The 17,179-nt window shown below is 52.5% G+C and overlaps 7 protein-coding genes across 7 annotated transcripts; 3 read left to right on the top strand and 4 right to left on the bottom strand.

Annotated features, from left to right (window-relative positions):
* Positions 1-40: 40 nt before the first annotated feature.
* Positions 41-1,025, bottom strand: CTRU02_201991 (rRNA processing protein; the record flags this gene model as incomplete). The annotated part of the gene is made up of 2 exons (XM_036725349.1): positions 41-784; positions 837-1,025. The coding sequence occupies 2 exons, from the start codon at positions 1,023-1,025 to the stop codon at positions 41-43; spliced, it is 933 nt and encodes a 310-aa protein (XP_036583028.1).
* Positions 1,026-1,365: 340 nt separating this feature from the next.
* On the top strand, positions 1,366-2,580 carry CTRU02_201992 (FCP1-like protein; the record flags this gene model as incomplete). The annotated part of the gene is made up of 2 exons (XM_036725352.1): positions 1,366-1,778; positions 1,833-2,580. 2 exons carry the CDS (start codon positions 1,366-1,368, stop codon positions 2,578-2,580), a joined length of 1,161 nt encoding a protein of 386 aa, XP_036583029.1.
* Positions 2,581-2,979: 399 nt separating this feature from the next.
* On the bottom strand, positions 2,980-4,569 carry CTRU02_201993 (elongation factor 1-gamma; the record flags this gene model as incomplete). The annotated part of the gene is made up of 4 exons (XM_036725351.1): positions 2,980-3,943; positions 4,007-4,055; positions 4,268-4,454; positions 4,540-4,569. The coding sequence occupies 4 exons, from the start codon at positions 4,567-4,569 to the stop codon at positions 2,980-2,982; spliced, it is 1,230 nt and encodes a 409-aa protein (XP_036583030.1).
* Positions 4,570-4,992: 423 nt separating this feature from the next.
* CTRU02_201994 (mitochondrial 37S ribosomal protein uS9m) lies at positions 4,993-5,997 on the top strand (the record flags this gene model as incomplete). The annotated part of the gene is made up of 2 exons (XM_036725353.1): positions 4,993-5,836; positions 5,906-5,997. The coding sequence occupies 2 exons, from the start codon at positions 4,993-4,995 to the stop codon at positions 5,995-5,997; spliced, it is 936 nt and encodes a 311-aa protein (XP_036583031.1).
* Positions 5,998-13,380: 7,383 nt separating this feature from the next.
* On the bottom strand, positions 13,381-13,644 carry CTRU02_201995 (uncharacterized protein; the record flags this gene model as incomplete). The annotated part of the gene is made up of 1 exon (XM_036725355.1): positions 13,381-13,644. One exon carries the CDS (start codon positions 13,642-13,644, stop codon positions 13,381-13,383), a length of 264 nt encoding a protein of 87 aa, XP_036583032.1.
* Positions 13,645-14,830: 1,186 nt separating this feature from the next.
* CTRU02_201996 (uncharacterized protein) lies at positions 14,831-15,252 on the bottom strand (the record flags this gene model as incomplete). The annotated part of the gene is made up of 2 exons (XM_036725356.1): positions 14,831-14,996; positions 15,110-15,252. The coding sequence occupies 2 exons, from the start codon at positions 15,250-15,252 to the stop codon at positions 14,831-14,833; spliced, it is 309 nt and encodes a 102-aa protein (XP_036583033.1).
* A 506-nt stretch (positions 15,253-15,758) lies between these two features.
* On the top strand, positions 15,759-17,148 carry CTRU02_201997 (uncharacterized protein; the record flags this gene model as incomplete). Its single annotated transcript, XM_036725354.2, has 3 exons — positions 15,759-16,641; positions 16,721-16,978; positions 17,048-17,148. Coding segments are annotated over 3 exons (1,242 nt in total), but the record flags the coding sequence as incomplete, so codon positions are not given.
* Positions 17,149-17,179: the final 31 nt, after the last annotated feature.

Genomic DNA, 17,179 nt, shown 5'->3' on the forward strand with positions numbered 1-17,179 from the left:
CATGTATTCCTCGATAGAACATATAGATGATTGTGCCTCTCTAAGACCGATCCCGCCTCTCCAACTGGTCTAGCTCCTTTCTCTCACGAGCAACAACCTTCTTGCGCTTACGTTCAATCGTCCTGTCAACCTGCCTCTTCTTCATGCCGGCGAACTGGTCCATGAGCAACCTCTTCTTCTGCTCTGACTTTTTGAGGTAGAATGGCTGCTTGCCCTGCTTAACCAGCTCCTTCTCACGACGTTTGTGTTCCGTAATAAGCTCCTGCTCGCGCTCCTTGCGCTCGCGTGCCTTGATCTTAGACTCCATCGATAACAGCAGACGCTTCATCTCTTCCTTCTTAACTGGATCCTTGGTCTTCTTGATCTCGCCACGCAGCTCCTTCATCTCATCTGCACGGTACTTGTCCAAGAAAGCGTATGCTTTCTTAGCTTTCGCCTCATCGACTGGGCCACTCAGGGGGTCGAAGCGTGGGTCGCGAACCTCCATCTTGGGAACGGCGATTACCTCGCGCTTGCGGGAGACGGGCTTCTTGCTGGACATCTCAGTTGGTGCGTGCTTGCTCGTACGTTTGGCAACATCGGCGGCGGACTTTGGTTTTCTGACATTGCCCACCTCCTCGGGGCCGGAATCTGAGTCGGAGCCCTCCTGTGAGTCTTCGGCAGCTGCGCCGCGTTTGCGCCGTCTGCTGGATGCTGACATCGAAGCTTGCGCTTTGGCAAGGGCACCGAAGGAGACTGATGAGATATCGATGGCGGGCTTCTTTTGTGGCGGTGAAGCATCGGACTAGACGCATGTTAGTATATGAATCTCACGCTGTATCAGTACTAAAACACACCTCCTGATCATCATCTCCATCATCCATATTGTCCTCGTCTTCCTCACCCTCACTCAACTCATCTCCCTCCACATCCATTTCCTCAGGCTCGCTACTGAGGTTCTCATCGATTTCAGGCTCCTCCTCTTTACGAGGTCTCACACGGCGCTGGAGGCCGCCAAACCCTTGTTTTCTCTTTCCAGAAAGCATTTTGTAACCTAATGGAGTTCTTTATTTGCTCAGTTGTAAGACGCAGGGTATATACATGGGCGAGTTTGTCTCGATGCAATCGTGAATTTTCTGTGGGTCCAATCCCCAAGTAGCCTATCGATAAGATTTTCCTATCTTATCGATAAGGAATTGCTCCCAGCGCGACCTGACATGTCTTTTTATATTTGTGTCAAATGCCATCCACACAACGAAAGGGCCGAAAACGAGCTGTCGCTTAGAATTGGCGTTCACTTTCCAGATTTCGTAACGAAGGCCGCCTCGACAATCGCAATCTCTAACTAGTTGGATAATTCAAGCCGCAAGACCCCTGGACCCGCTCATGCGCCCCTCCATCTTCAAGACCTGCCCTGGATCTCTCCCCTCTCTCTTTCGCCAAACCGCTACGCAGCCACGGAGGAGTAAAGCCAGCTGGAGCGGTCGCAAAGGCGTCACCTCATCAATTGATACTTCCCTGCGGCAAATACCTTCATATCCAAACTCAATCCCATCTCGCGCCTTCGAGATATACAATATGGACATGCCTAACATACAATGGTGGGCCAAGCCCGCACCGAACAGTGCGGCATCTCCCAACCAAACTGGAGGCTTCGCGATCCCAGGCCTTGGGAACAGCACAAACAATGGCCCCTTCCCGTTTCCTACGCCCCAACCTCCGTCTGCTCCGCAGGTAACTTCAGCCAGACAACCTCCCGCCACGAATCAGCCCGCGATTCCAAAGGGACCTCGCGCAAAGTAGGCCACCAAACCCTCCAACTCTTCTCCCTCCTCGACTGACCTTTTGAATAGCAGACCTGCTGGCGAACGCGACAAGATTGTGGCACCCAGTCTCGCATCGGGCGGCGTGCCTGAACCTACGGCAGATTACCTCCACCGCGCTTCTATCCCTCCGACCCTCCTCCCTTCACCCAAGCCGATCCTCGTTGTTATGGACCTCAATGGCACCCTCCTCTACCGCCCCAACCGCCGCAATGCGACGTCCTTCGTGGAGCGACCCCATGCCAAGCGTTTCCTTCAGTACTGCCTCGACACCTTTCACGTGGTGATATGGTCATCCGCTCGACCGGCGAATGTACAGTCCATGTGCGACCAGCTTCTTCTTGGCCCTCCCGGCCCCGGCGCAAGTGTGGACAGAGCCGCATACCGCCGCCGTGTGCTGGCTGTCTGGGGCCGCGACCGGTTTGGACTGTCAAAGGCCGATTATAACCTCCGCGTCCAGGTTTACAAGCGTCTACAAATGGTCTGGAACGACCCGCGCGTCAAGGCTTCGCATCCTGATGCTGAGTTTGGAGGTTGCTGGGACCAGAGCAACACTGTGCTGGTCGACGATTCGTCGGAAAAGGCACGAAGCGAGCCGTTTAACCTCCTTCGTATTCCCGAGTTCTTTGGGAACGAAACCGAACCGGGCCTGATAGTGCCGCAGGTTCATGATTATCTCAACTCGCTCTGCTACCAGTCCGACATTAGCAGCTACATGCGCACAAACCCGTTCTACGTAAGGGACGACTACAAACTGGCTCCGCCTGAAGAACAGTAAAAAAAGAAGGGGGGACTTCAAAATGTCAAAAATAGCAGCGCTTGTATATAAGTTTCACACATTCGCGACTGTTTTCGGGGGAGCATGGGCGACAGGCATGGGGAAATAAGCATCAACATGATAGCATTGAGATACCCCTGACATAGGCGCGCGTATTATCGCAAGGACAACGTTGATTTAACATATCACGTTGGGTAGAGGCAAGCATTGTTTGATCAGGAACATCCTGCATCTATTGCCCAGTCCTAGTGACTCGGCACACAGCCTCTGGCATTACGCGCAAGATATCTCTTCTCGGGTCCATATCATCATCTACACACCCCCTTGCCTATTCGTAAACTCGTTTCATCTGCCATAAGCCATAAATGTCGGATCACCCCCTAGCACACAATAATGCGCTTATTTGAAGACCTTGCCATCGGCGACCTGGTACTCCTTGCCGTTGTGGGTGATGGGCTTCTCCCAGCTCCACGAGTCAGAGACGTACTGCTTGTCCTCGGGCTTGGAGGGGTCGAGCTTCACGAACTCGTAGCTCTCGTAGTCGGGAGCGACGTCGAAAGCGGGCTTGTAGTCCTGGCCACGGATGACGAAGGCACCCTCAATGACAGAGTCGTTGTTCTGGCCGTAGACGGCAGCGCATCCGAAGATGTACTTGCGGGAAGCCTCAAGACGGTTGTTGAAGCCACCAATAAGGTTGTTGGACATGAAGGTCATGGTAAGCTCGTCGTTGTACTTGTACTTGACCTTCCAGAGGGAGAACTCCTCGAAGTTGGCGTGCTCCCAGAACCAGTTCATGGCCTCCTCGTGGTTCTTGACGTTGGAGTAGGTGCGCTTCCACTCCTCAAGGTCGAAGGTGGCGCGGGGGAGCTCAGCAAGAGGGTGCTTGGGCTTGGGGGCAGCAGGGGCCTCCTCAGCAGCGGGGGCAGCAGCAGCGGGCTTGGGGGCGGCCTCCTTCTTGGGCTGCTCAGGCTTCTTGGGGGCGACGTTGGTCAGCTTGGGAGTCTCGAGGTACTCCTGCTTGTCGGCAACGGCGGTCCAGATGTCCTGGTTGATGATGGTGTCGTACCAGCGGGTGACGCTGGGGTTCTCCTGGCGCCACTGCTTGTCGAAGAAGAACTCGAAACCACGGGCAATGATGCCAGCAGCGAAGAGGTCGGCAAGGGTGATGCGCTCGCCGACGAGGTAGGTGTTGTTAAGGAGGTGCTCCTCGACGACCTTGACGGCCTTGAGGGCAACCTTGGAGGAGTCCTCAACGGCCTTCTTGTTGTAGGGGTCCTTTCCAAGGAGGGGGCGGTACCACGCACCCATGGGGGGGAGGACCTCAGAGTTGAAGAAGGACATCCACTTCAGGATGGAGGCGTAGCTGGAGGGTGACCTATTAGCTCCATGTTCTCATAGTGCGCAATGGTTACGGGTTGTGACTCACTCCTGCTTGGTCTTGCCGAGAAGGGTGGTCTTCTCGTTCTGGGAGGTGACTGTGGCGCCTGGTTAGCTGATACTCCCGAATAGGCGTCCAAGTGATATGACAAGTCAATGACGAGATCAGAAATTAGAACTCTATCCACATGAAAATTCGGACAGGGATAACTGTAACAAAAAAATGCTAAATCATCATTTCGAGGGGCAGGTTGTGCGAGGGCTTTTCGCAGACGGCAGGCAGTGCTGACGTGACTCAGAAAAGACATACTGTAGATGGCAATGGCGATGCACTCAGAGAGAGGGTAGCCATCCTCGCCGAGGAAGGCGGGGACCTTGCCGAGCTTGTTGGCCTTGAGGTGCTCGGCAGAAGGCTTGGTGGTGTCGGCCTCGATGAACTCGAGGTCAACGTTGTTGGCCTTCGCGACGGCGCGGATGGCCGTGGTGCGGGGGTTGGCCTGGATGGAGGGGCGACAACGGTCAGCTACGGTCTCAAAAGACGACACAGATTGGGAAAATAAAAAACAATTGTTTTCTGCTTACCGGGTAGGTGAAGAGCTTGCCGAACGCCATCTTGAATCAGTTGAGCGACTGAGAGATGGAAGGGTATCAAGAGTGTGTGAGGTGATGGACTGAAGAGAAGGAGGGAAAAAGTTCAGTCCCCCGCTGTCGAAAGTGCTGCAATTTTTTGAATGAAACGGCAAAATTCGAGCGCCAGCCCCGCCCACTCAAGCCCCTCGCTCAAGAAAAAATAAAAAAAAGTTGATGGTTAGTGTGGCTTGAGTGAGGGGTAACGCCCCTCTCTGCTTGAGGCAATAAGAGGCCCGAGCGTTCGATGTTTGTGGCTGGTGGTCATGTGATCGAGATCCGACGTTTTGCCGCATTCGACCATCAGGAAAGATTTCTAGCTTAGTCCCTGAGGCTAAAGCTGCGAATAATCCACGACATCGCGACGACCACCCCAACGACGAGGGCGTTGATCGAGGTCACAACACAATGTCGACCATACGTCATGGCCTGCAGAAAACGCTCTGCTTGCGCCAATTGGCAAAGAGCCAGCTTTTGAAGCCACAATGGCAGCGACCAAGCTTCCAGATGGGCGTCAAGAGCCTTTCGACTATCGAGCCCAAAGCCGACCAGAGCGCACCCACGATCGACAGCAGCCTAACTCTTCCTCCCGAAGAACCATTTCAGGGAGTCTCGAAGGCTCGGCCAGTTCCTGTCTCTCCATCATACTTCTCCAGAGAGCCTCACTTCAACGATGCCTACATTAAATTGTCTGCTCTCCTGCACAAGCACCAGCACCTCCCGACGGCGCCACCGGAGCTAGTTCCCCGTCAATTGTGGAAGACTCTCAAGGGATACCGCACAATGTACGGAGAACCGGTCAAGGCCCTGCCCTACAGCCAGATTCTGGCTATGGTCAAGCGGTTACATCAAATCCACCCCAGGTTGATGCCCCGCGAGGTTCAGGATGCTCTACAGGAATTCAAGCGAGATATCGATCCTTTCAAGAATGTCGCGAAGGTCACCCCGCTTGATAAACACGGACGTGCCCTGGGTGTTGGCCGGAGGAAGACGTCCACTGCGCGCGCCTGGGTTGTTGAGGGTACAGGAGAGGTGCTGGTCAACGGCAAGCCTCTACATGAAGTGTTTGGCAGAATTCACGATCGTGAGAGCGCCATCTGGGCGCTCCGTAGTACCGCAAGGACAGACAAATACAATGTCTGGGCACTTGTGGATGGCGGTGGCGTGACCGGACAGGCTGAGGCCCTGACATTGGCCATTGCCAAGGCCGTGTTGGCTCACGAGCCTGATCTGAAAAAAGCGTTACGAAAAGGTGAGTGGAAGTTACTATTCAAAGGTCCGTCATTGTTTGAGCTCAGTGCTAATCCGTTTGATTTTCCAGCTGGCTGCATCACGCGCGACGCGAGAACGGTTGAGAGAAAGAAGCACGGTCACGTCAAGGCCAGAAAGATGCCTGCTTGGGTCAAGAGATAAAGTGGCTCTTGCCGTACATGGCACTGGTGAAAATACTGTCGATCACCTATATGACCTTATTGTTGTACTACCACCCTTGTGTATTCATAGAATAGGGGCAGCTCCTATAATGCCAGCCTATGATGTCCACTTTGTCTTGCAGTCGAACGGCGTATCTTGGAAGCCACCTAGCGCGATGAATGGCTCCGCGGTGATGTCAGGGGAAGCGCATTTGGCCGAATATAAAGGCAAACTAAACCATTGTCAACCGTGTATAGTTGCTTCCACGGCTACACGGACGCGTAAGAGGAAGGAGGGCTAGCTAGCTAGCTTCAGGAGTATATGTCGGTGATGCCGAAGATCTTCAGTGCTGCCAGAAGTAGCAAACGGCCATGAGGCTGTTCCGAGATTAGCAGATCGTTATACGTCTTACTACTTCAACCGCATGACAAGAAACGACCGACTTTAGTGTGAGCGGCATCATGCCCATGCCATGAAACCTGGCCCATGCAGTCAGTGGAGAGGCAACGTGGTGTCTCCGACTACGAGGCGTTGCCTATTTCATTGCGGCCGAGCGACATACACACACACACAAGAGGCCACTTGGTGTTTTTTTGTTTTCTATTTGATGGGTGCAAGAGGTCGATTTTCTCACTGGGGGAGTGATGACTTGGAGCCAGAATATAGAATCTCAGGGTCTGAAACGAACAGACAAAGCCGCGATCGACGGCCGGAAGTCAGGAGAGCGCGACATGCAGTGGTATAGGTAGCCTCAATCGAACTATACTCGGCAAACCAGCGCGCCACTGCCCATGGCGACATGGAAGTTGGCTGGCTGACACGGTTCATTTAACTAACGCGTGCAATTACCACTCTCGACTCGACGATTGACGGAGTGGCCGTCGATGGTCTCGGGCGCGCATTGAAACCGGGTCTTGAATGGAATTAGGGCAGGTTGCGTGTGTCATTATCAGGCCAGAATCCGAGGCCACATGTTGGCACCTGTGTAGAGTTGCGGGCGGATTGAACTTGCGAATCATATTAATAGGGTCCGTGAGCTCTGGCGGCCAGCCTACTAACCAGTCTAACCAGTACGTAGTCCCAATTGATGACGCCCCATTTCCAGCGTTGCAGAAACGCGTCCGGCGAGGGCCTTGTTTCAATTTCCCACACAAGGTAACCCCTAAAAGGAGACGGCAGCGAGGGCACAGACACAAGCGCCAGTGCTAGTTAGTCACCGAAGCTTTCTAGAAGCATATATCAAATGAGTCGAAGGTTCTTGAGCTGGTTTCACCCCCCTGTGTCGGTCTCTTATTTATTTTTTTGTCCTTCTCGGAGACGGTAATATGCACTAACACTGTGGGTGATTTAAAATGACCAGCCATATTGAAGCCTGAATGTGTGTGGTGGACAGCACGACTCGGTTGGTTTCACCGGATGAGTGATGGCTGCCACCAAGTTGAAGCAGAATCGGCTCTGGAAATGGTGGGGATTGTTGATGACAATAAGGTGTGGAAAGGGGGTGTGAGGCAAGGGGGGTGTGAACAAACAAAGATGCGGTTGAATTAGGGGCTAAGCGGATAACGGCTGCGGCGTGATAAACGGTGGGAGTACAAGCCGTTTAGTAATGGTGGCTTGAGACGATACAACAGATGGATGGATGAATGGGCAAAGATGACTGGCTGTGTGAGGTGATTGGAACAAGGCGTTGTGACGTGATGGAAGAACAGTGCTATTGAGTTGCATGCATCTCGTGGCCTCTAGTGTAACAATTGTTTTCAAGGCTGTTTGGACAAGTGGATGTCAGCATCGGACTCAGCCTCGCAAAGGATATTTTCTGCCGATTTCCAATGTAGACGAGAGAACGATCTCGTGGCAAGCTGCGGGGATCAACCAGGTATCTGGCGGGCGTCAATCGAGAATAATCGCGTTGTGTGAGGCTGAATCGCCCCAAACATGTTCAACGGCTGTGTGACGGCCCAGACCTTGCCAAGGGATGGGAGCATCTCATCACACTACTCAACCGCAACACCATCACCAACGGAACTCGAGCTTTGAGATGTACTAGTAGATGCAAGTGCTCAGTCAGGAGTACGTAACGACAGTAGATAGAAGGCTTTTGGGTGGCCTGGGTCATGTTCACTTGATGGTTGGATTTCCCACGCCTGGTATTTTATGTCACTGATTCAAACCCTAATTTTAGGAGATGAGAAATCTGAAAGTAGTAGGCAAGTTGCATGCTTCATTTGGAGGATTGGGAATAAAGGCGCCGGCGGGGAGACGGCAGGTTGGCGTGTGTCATGGTGAACTTCTCTAGGTCGCCTTAGGTAACGCGTGTCGCGTCAGAGTCTCCTTGTTCGTAATCCATCAATCTGCAAGGCCATGTAAGCGCTGTTCTAGACGTTTTTAGCGTCTTTTTGCTCGGGCTTTACCTACTGCATACTGTGCCGTGCTTTCAAAGGCCAAGGCAAGGAAAGTACTACGTATCTGCAAGGTGCCTCAACAGAGAGGAGAGTTGGAAAGGGTTAGTTAGGTTGGGTTGAAATGCAATCAACCCGACTGGAAGACGGCGAGCAAGTGGGCTAGTGTACACCATTCCCCAGAGGAATTAAATGAAATAAAACTAAAAAAAAAAAAAATAGGAAAGAAAAAGGGCCTCGTTTCTTCGCAGACTCATTTCCCATTGTAGCATCTGGTTGGACAATCCGGTAGAGTTGCACGCAATGTGTGGGCAGGCCCTTGATTGGCAGTCGACGTTGTAACCATGGCGAGGAGCAAGGTCAAAGTAGATGGGTTATGCAAAGCAAGCTCCAATACGATGTGTGCAGTCGTAGCTTGCTACGACTCGACGTCCGAAGGATGGTGGAACCAGCTCGGTGTGGTAGGGTTGAAGATCAGTCCAATCTCAAGTCAAGGTGAGGGAAAATTGAGGATTTAGAGATGCTCCGCTCGTAGGCCCACCAAGAAGCGAGTGCAGTCAGTCTCAAGAGCCGAAAAAAGAACAGTAACCGTAAAGAAGCTAGGCCCATCCTGGGAAGACAAGCACGCAGCCCAGCATGGCCAACCACTTAGTTGTTCAAGAACCAGCTTTTATGAAGTACTGCTGCCAATACCAAGTACTACCACCACCGAAAGAAAGAAAGCACAATATGTGCGCCAAGGGGGTGCAGGTAAGGAAAAGTCCAGGGCTACGCGCTGTGATGTGCCTGAGCAAGGCAGCCACCTACCAGTGCCTATCGGGCAGGAAGCAACTCAGCCTCCCATCCTGCCCTCTCCTATTATAGCCCTCTTACTATATAGTAAATGTACAATGTAGTAGGTATGCAGAGCAGTTCTCACATATCATGACACTGGTCCGATCTGCCCCAGTGAACTCTCATGAAGTGTGGGTCCCTTGGAATTTGAAGTAGATTGTACAGCGTATTGCAACTGGAGTAGCGGAGCTCTCTGCCGGAGATGTGCACAAAAGGCCCACAGTATTTGAGATACTCGCATCGTCTGTGAGCTGAACCGGATGAAAATGCAAGTAGACCTATGTCCCCGCCGTAGGTGAAATTCGCAAACGTAATCGGGTCACGGATAATCCACGTCCGGAGTCTTTACCACCAGAAAGCGAGGGAAGCTTTGAGGGACAGAGTATTTGCAAGTAACATAGTAGTTCTATGTATGCATACTTGACATCACATCGTGGCTCGCCAAGGCAGGCACAGAACCTTATCAACCTGCCGATGGATGGTTGAGAGGTCTTTCTTCCAGGGAATGCTGCGGCTAATGCAATGCAAATGACAGCAGGACCTCGACATGTTGCATCACGTCGTCGGTCACCATTTCCAGGTAAATCCATCCGTACGTATACCTGCACATTTCGCGCTCGAGTTTTCCTGCACTGGCACCTTCATCTCAGCCATCAATTATTTTATGGGGGAATGGCAGTCCAATCGCCAGACCAACCCCACCTTCTGGGTTTCTGTACGTGTAGCAGTGCCAATGTGCCGCCTTGAGAAGGTGGTTGGAGCCCCTTCTTCATAGGCTTGCCTCGATAGTGTACTCCGTATGCGCGAAATGTCGCATTCAAGCACAATCCCTGAAACGCTAGGGCTCTCGCAGTTGCTCTCCCAATCCCAAAAAGCCAAGGGGACCCTCCACACCCATCCACTCCACGCCACGCCTCCGACCCTGCAGCCGAATGGGTTCATAATACGTACAAGCTCAACGTACCGGTACAGTCGCGTTCCGTACCCTCCGAACCACTCAAGCAAGGCACCGGCACTCGTTCAGGAACCCACCTAGCCCATGTTTTCAACCCTGGTCACCCGACAGGGATCCGCTATCGGCTTCTTTGACCTCACTTGGTCCCCGACTACTCACTCTCACTTGCCCATTCCCCCCGGCCATTTCGACGCCCTTACAAGGAACATGGTTCTAAGTTTTATCAACTTCAACACGCGTTCACCTGCTGAACCTTCAGCCCTTCAAGTAGCAGTACTTGCTCTACTCTGCTTTTCGTCTGCAGTCATCCTTTCATTCACTAGCAGCTTGCAACGGGAGGAACAGGAGAGCAACAGGAGCAATGATACCTGCATAACACACAGACACCGCAAAACAACTCGCTATGCACCAGCTTCACTGCTGCATAACCATTTATCCTTTCTTGTTGCCCTTCTTGTTTTCCCAAGACACGCTCAGATGTCAGATGCGGGTGCTGCTGGTGGGATATTGACATGCCATGGTTGCAGCAAAGTGAGGCTTCAACCACATCAACCATTGGGCATCGTCAAGTCTCACCACTTGCCGAACCTGGCCTGATTAGGCCTTCATTACGATGGTGTTTGTTTTATTTTATTTTGTTTGTTTGAATTTTTTTCTATCCTCGTCTTCACCCGCACAAGGGGGCGCCAGACCCTGGAGTGTATCAACTCGACCTGCCCCTTTCTTAATATTCCAAATGTAGGCCTGTCGTCCTCAGTCCTTGCATTCCATTGGTTTTTACTAGTCAAAGACTCGCGGGATCGGAAGTCTCTTCCTGTCTTGTCTTGAGATGCCCGCTACCCCACCGATTACCACTCTGCCTAAGTTTTCTGGGGGCCGACTCGGACCATTTCCCAGCTAGATGTGGCTTTTTTCCCCCTTCCACCATTTCCTCTCACTCTCGCCTTGGCTATGTCTTTGATTCCGAGACTGTTCGGATTGCCCCGTTCCACATCAGTCAACATTTGAGATCAGCATTGACTGAATCGCAGCAATTCTTGTTCCTGGCACGCCTCTCAAGTCCCTGAAACAGGAATATACGGATAGGTGATTTAGACAGCGGGTATCCGTCCTGAATAACACGGTGGGTGCAAAGAGAACAATGCCAAACAAGTGTCTCGAAGTCCAGTGACTGGTAGGGTTAGCTATTGGCTCGACTCGGAGGGCATGATGAGCCGACAAGTAGGGATGTGATCTGTGCACGATTCAAGAATCCAGTAAAGTTGGGTCCTAACAACCGGCTACCGGCCACTGTATGCAGGACGGTTGGGCCCAAATGGCGAAAGTGTGGTTGAAGGACATCACTGGCTGCTTTGTATGATGAGAGGCTCTTGATGGCATGGTTCATCGTTGTCTAGAGCATCTGAAGTGTGAGACAGCCAACGGCTTTGTCATGCTTCTCCCCATATTCCGCTCCTCTTTTTTTTTTTCCTCCGCTTCGAAGCTGACGATCAATCTGTTGCTCCGCCATATACAAAGAGTGGGTGTCGCCAATCATCCATGTACGTCATTCGGCATCGGCAGTGCACACCGTGTCTCGCCTCTTCCGGAGCTCTATGTGTGCTCCAGGCCGACAGTGCGACTGCGACAGTAGTGTAGCTAAGCTACGGTGCTCCAGCAGCATTTAACCAGGAGTCACTGTGCCGAAAAATGAAGGCGAGGTAATCACAAAAGAAATGTAAGCAATCATATCAATTTGTTACTAGTGCATATTTCCCCCGGCCGGAACGCCAGGGGAGGCGGAGGGCGTGGACAAGGGTGGCTGGGCATGTCTCAGCGCGGTAATAAACAACGCCCCCAAACCCAGCCATCTGGGTGCTCACAGACTTTTTTTAAGGCAGGGCAGGGTAGGGCCCCTGGGCCATGCCCTTCATACAACCCATACAACCACTCAACACCTAGAGCTCCTCGCCTTTCAAGCTTTGCTTCCACTGCAATTACAGTGGTTACGTCCCCGATCGGAGGAGCTCAATTCTCGGGTGAGAGGGGCCATGAGACAGCAAGCAGAACAATAAGGAATGCAGATTGATGACCCCAGCTGTCCAGACTCAACCTTGCACTGATTATCGAAACGAAACGGGTAAGAGTATGGGCAGCAGTACTTGGACTTCTCAGATACCCCAGGGCAGCGCATCAAACTGGATAACCGAACAGCTGGAATGAGAAAGGGCAGACGTTTAAACAGAAACAGGGCTCGGAGCCTGATGGGACGTTAGAGTGGACAAGATAGAATATGTCATGGAGACTGCGTGACAGAAAAACGGCCCTGCCCTACATTCTCCAACAATCCGTAGCGATACACGGCGAGGTCCTCGGCGGACGTGTTCCAAGCCACCCCATCACTACCGCGAGACATTCAAGAGAAAATCAAGAGGTGGCAGAAAGAAGGGAGACACGCTAATATGAGAGAACAGGTAGGTAGCTGACGTTACATTGTTCTCGTGGCTCGTTTGTGTAGCTCTCCTTCCATCTCATACATCCCATCTCATCTCATCTGACATTCACTATACACCTTATGTACCTTTACCATATCATGTTGGGCTATTTCTTTTCTCGTCCCGTTTTCCATCCGCAGTAGCAACAGGACATCGCACGTTTTGAGGTTGAATTTCCCTCTCCCACTCTGAAAACCCTCGTCATCCAGTCACCTACTTCCCGCAACTTATCAACCCACACACCATACCTCTCAAGCTTTTTGCGCTCTTACATTCCTGACTCCTCTAGGCGAACCCAGCGGAGGACACCTGACAAAACCTGACTCTGTGCTCGCAAACTAGCCCCGGTTATGGGGGGTGTGCCACTCGGCTTTGGTTCTGATGCATAAGCCTCTATTTTTTTTTTTCCCCTTCCTTCTTCTCCCCCTTCCCTCCCACCCTCTCTTTCGGTCTCTCACACACAACCTAATCCAAATATTGTGCCTGCCATAGATAGTCTTTCACACGGGTCATCAAGCACTACGTGTTACTAAGTGATGCGACCAACTGACTTGGTACCCAACTCGAGTCGTATCTGCTTGTCATACTACTCCTGCACAGATCTTCTCTCAAGCCAAGGCATCTTGGAGACCAACAAGGGGAGGGGATGTACCTCAGATACAAAGACTTCACCCCCGATTATTCAACATCCACCCCCCCTTGTCACCCGCCCTCCTTCTTCTCATCCATCATCAGCTCCCACACAAGCACAAGCCCACCCTCCACTTCGAGAGACAATCGCCCACTCACACTCGCTTTGGCACACCCACGTAGGCATTCGACGTCCACACCCATCATCTGTCGGCTGCATCTCGTCCAGAGTGTGTCTACGCCTCTTTTTCCCAGAGAACCGGATACCAGCCAGGGAACCCCCAACTTTCAAACATTGCCTTGCAGATCGCTGCATAACGTCCCTCGTTCGGCCGGGTGCCAGCTCCAGCTCCATCGACTCCTAGCAGCAACTCCAACTGCATCTCCAACTCCAGGTTCAGTCCAGGTTACCAGCTCCAGTTCACAGCTCCATCCAAAAGCTCCAATTCTCCCGTCCGCCGCCGCCGCTACGGCCGCTACGCTGCTGGCGCCGCTTTTACTTTTGGTTGCATCTGCTTGGGCTGCCACGCGCTCGCGCCTGGGGAAATCCTTTCTCGAGAACGAACTCGTGGGCAGCCATTCGGCCGTTTTGGCTTTTCAGTACAACCACTTTTAGATTACATCTGGGTCTATCTGGCGTGTTACGAGGCCCAGCTTGGTTCCTTTTGGGGCCTTCTAGCCGCACTTGGATTGAGCCTGCCCTACCTTACTCCACGGAACGGATACTTCCTCAACCACCGCACTGCCTGCCAGGTTTATTATTATTTTTTTTATTTTTTTTTGCTCTGCAGTCACGACTTTCACCGTGCAGCACTTTTGCTATCCGTTGTCTAGCATCGGTTCGACCTGAACTGGATTAGCCTCATCCGTCCCGGTATTGAATGACTGGCCTTTGACCTTGGTGTCTCTCTAGGCTTTCCTGGCCTTCCATTGTTGGTCTGTTCTCCTTCGGTTTGGGAGTGAAATGCAGGTGCTTGCTTGCCTGCTTGATTGCCTCTTTCTTTCTCAAACGCCCACACTCACTCGCTGTTCCATTCTCTCTCACTCTCTTCGCCTCACCCTTAACTTTCCGACCTACCTTACCAACTTTACTCCCAATTTAGCTTGAGTCCCCTTTGGGGTTTGAAGTTGCTTTTTCCGCTTTTCCTTTTACTTGCTTTTTTTTTCTGCCCTCTCTCCGTCCTTCCTCGACACTCTTGCTGCCGCATCCACCCATTCCATAGTATCTGCATCCCTCCCATGTATAAGATAGACCCCGAGACTACCGCCGTTCACGTCCTCCACACCCAGCAAGCCGAACCCACCTCTCTCTCTCTCATCACAAGCTTACCCTGTCCTTCCCTGCCAGTAACCGGCCAGATCCCCCTTCCCCTTCAAGGCTACATAGGCTTGTGTCTAGCCTCGCAGCACTAAGCTACGAAGAGCAAAAGTGGTCCTCGGTTTTGCTCCATCCACATCACGAGCCTCACGCAAGCCCCAGTCGGTAGAAGCACAGCCTCGGGGCACGGCCAACCACGACTTATTGCAAGTACTCGGCTCTCCTACTTCAAGAGAGATCGGTCCGCCCGGCCCTTTTCCCGCCTCTGACGAATCGCATCTTCTGTCAAGGCGACTCGGTGGTCGCTGAGACCCTGGTGCGGCTTCGTTGCCCAAGCAGATCGCGCAGGGACCGGCTTGTAATGTTGGACATTCTGGTGCATGCGCCGCCGTCTGGGATCTTCCTGGTATCAAACCTGACACCAGTTTGACAACTCAGCGTGATATCCACCCCATTCGCTGGCTTTTCGTTTACCAAAATCTTAACTCCTCTGACGACTCACAAGACACCAACGACTCGTCGCCAGTCACCTTCTAGTCTTCCCGAACCTTCAGGCGTCAGGGCATGAAGGAGACCGGCGCTAGCTCCGCCGAGCTTTGTCGCGACAAGCAAGTCTGAACAGTTAACTTCCTTGTCCTCCCCCATTCTTCAATCTATCCGGATCTTCCCTCCCAATTCAATTCATAAAAGACACTTCTATTACCCGCGTCGACGATTCGCCAGCCCATCCTGTGCTGTGCTGCTCGGCTCAACATCAGACAGACCCTACGTCGCCATCACACATCAGGCCCTCTCACCCCAAGTCAACGCTTCCTTACCTTGAGTCTTTTTTGACACATTCATAATCCACCCTTCCTCGACCTGCCGTCGCCTTTTCCTTGACACGCGCGTCTCTGCTATCCGCCAGTGCCGCCTAGTACCCGCGAGTTAAGGTCGTATACAATCAGCGCAAGTCGGCTCGTTGTTACTGTTCAAAAAGAAACACGTCGAGAAGGTTCTACGGACCAGCGAACGATAGATTTATTCCGCGTCATCATCTCGTCGCGCTTGTCCCGCGTGGCAGAACGGTCAAATAAGGGGAAAGAAACCACCCCCACCAACATCCGAGGAACTCAAACCCGCGGTGGACGGTCTCGTGACCGATCCCAAGGCCCAACCTGGCCCTAGTGTACACATCGCCAGCTCCGTTGCCGCCGGCGCATACGGTAGGCTTGCCCTCGGAGTCGACCGGCGACCAAGCCCCTCGTGGGATGGACGATCCCAACCGCCGTAGGAGGCAGAATGAAGCGCCCATGCATCCCACCTCCAACCCAAGATACAACATTCAGGATCCCTTACAGCAGCGCCGCTCCATGGCTACAGGTTCGACTGAGCGATACAATCGACCGGCACCCCTCAACACTTCGCCCTCACAAGCTCGGGGCATGGGAAGCACGGGTAGCTACAGCACGTACAACTATCAGGAACCGGTAGCAGGATCTTTCAACACACCCATGGCGACGAACACGATGCATTATCCTTCGGGATATGGCCAGGACGGCCGTCCGGCAGCGCAAAATTTTGGTGGATATAATGCGGCCATGACGATGGGTTATGACAATTTGACTGGCGCTACAGGCTCCGTTTACGACAGCCAGCCTCAGTTCCCACGGCAGCCTGCAGCTGCACCGATCTTACCGACAGACGTGTCGACTTCCTATTTTCCAAACGACCCAAGCAGCAGCACCGGAGCCTCCAATCTTCCTCATGCCCAACCCGCCAGCGCGACTGCGACCGCTTATCAACAGCCGCAGATGGCGAACTACCAGGCCAATATCTCCAACGTGGGCGGAATGCCGCAGCAGACATCAAGCGCCGACGTTTCGATGGAAGAGCAGGATTATTCGACAACGGGTGGCTTGGAGGAGAAGTGGATGGAGTACCAGTCTGCGTTGCGTGGAGTTTTCCAAAATGTCCGCAACGGCGTGCTCGAGAGCGCAAGCCAGTCCCTTTTGGACGTCTCTAACTGGCTTTTGTCACAAGTAGTGGATCTTGGTAAGCTCTTTTGCATCTTTGGAGTCGAAACCCAATTTTCTAGAGTATTTCAGCCTACTAACCCAGTGGCGGCTTACAGGGCTAAACCTCGACGACCAAAATTTGCATGGAGACCGGATTAAGCTATGGAACGACTTCAATCACGCGTGGCTCGCACTTTTACAAATGCAGAAAGATTTGATGGAACCTGGACGACAACTACAGCGATCACAGACCTTGGTCAGTAAGGAGGGCCTAGAAAAAATGGGCAAAGAGCTGGTGCGACTCTGTGATGGCATTGAGCGTCACGGGTTGGTTGATTATCAGTACGGCGTTTGGGAGCAGCAGATCATTGAGAGTAAGCACCGCCTTACCTTGGCACTGTGATGTGGAAAGAAAAAGCCAAAAATACTAACAGCCCACGTAGTTCTCGAAGCATGCCTTGATCTTTACGAGGCGAACGAGGAATCTAGCGGGAACGGCGGCGGAAATCAGGCAGCATCTGGCTCTCACCATGGTAGCAGATAAGGACATTTAAAGATCTGCATCTGCTAGTTGC

This window comes from Colletotrichum truncatum, assembly GCF_014235925.2.
Source record: "Colletotrichum truncatum strain CMES1059 chromosome Unknown Contig_0001, whole genome shotgun sequence".
Lineage (NCBI taxonomy): Eukaryota > Fungi > Ascomycota > Sordariomycetes > Glomerellales > Glomerellaceae > Colletotrichum > Colletotrichum truncatum.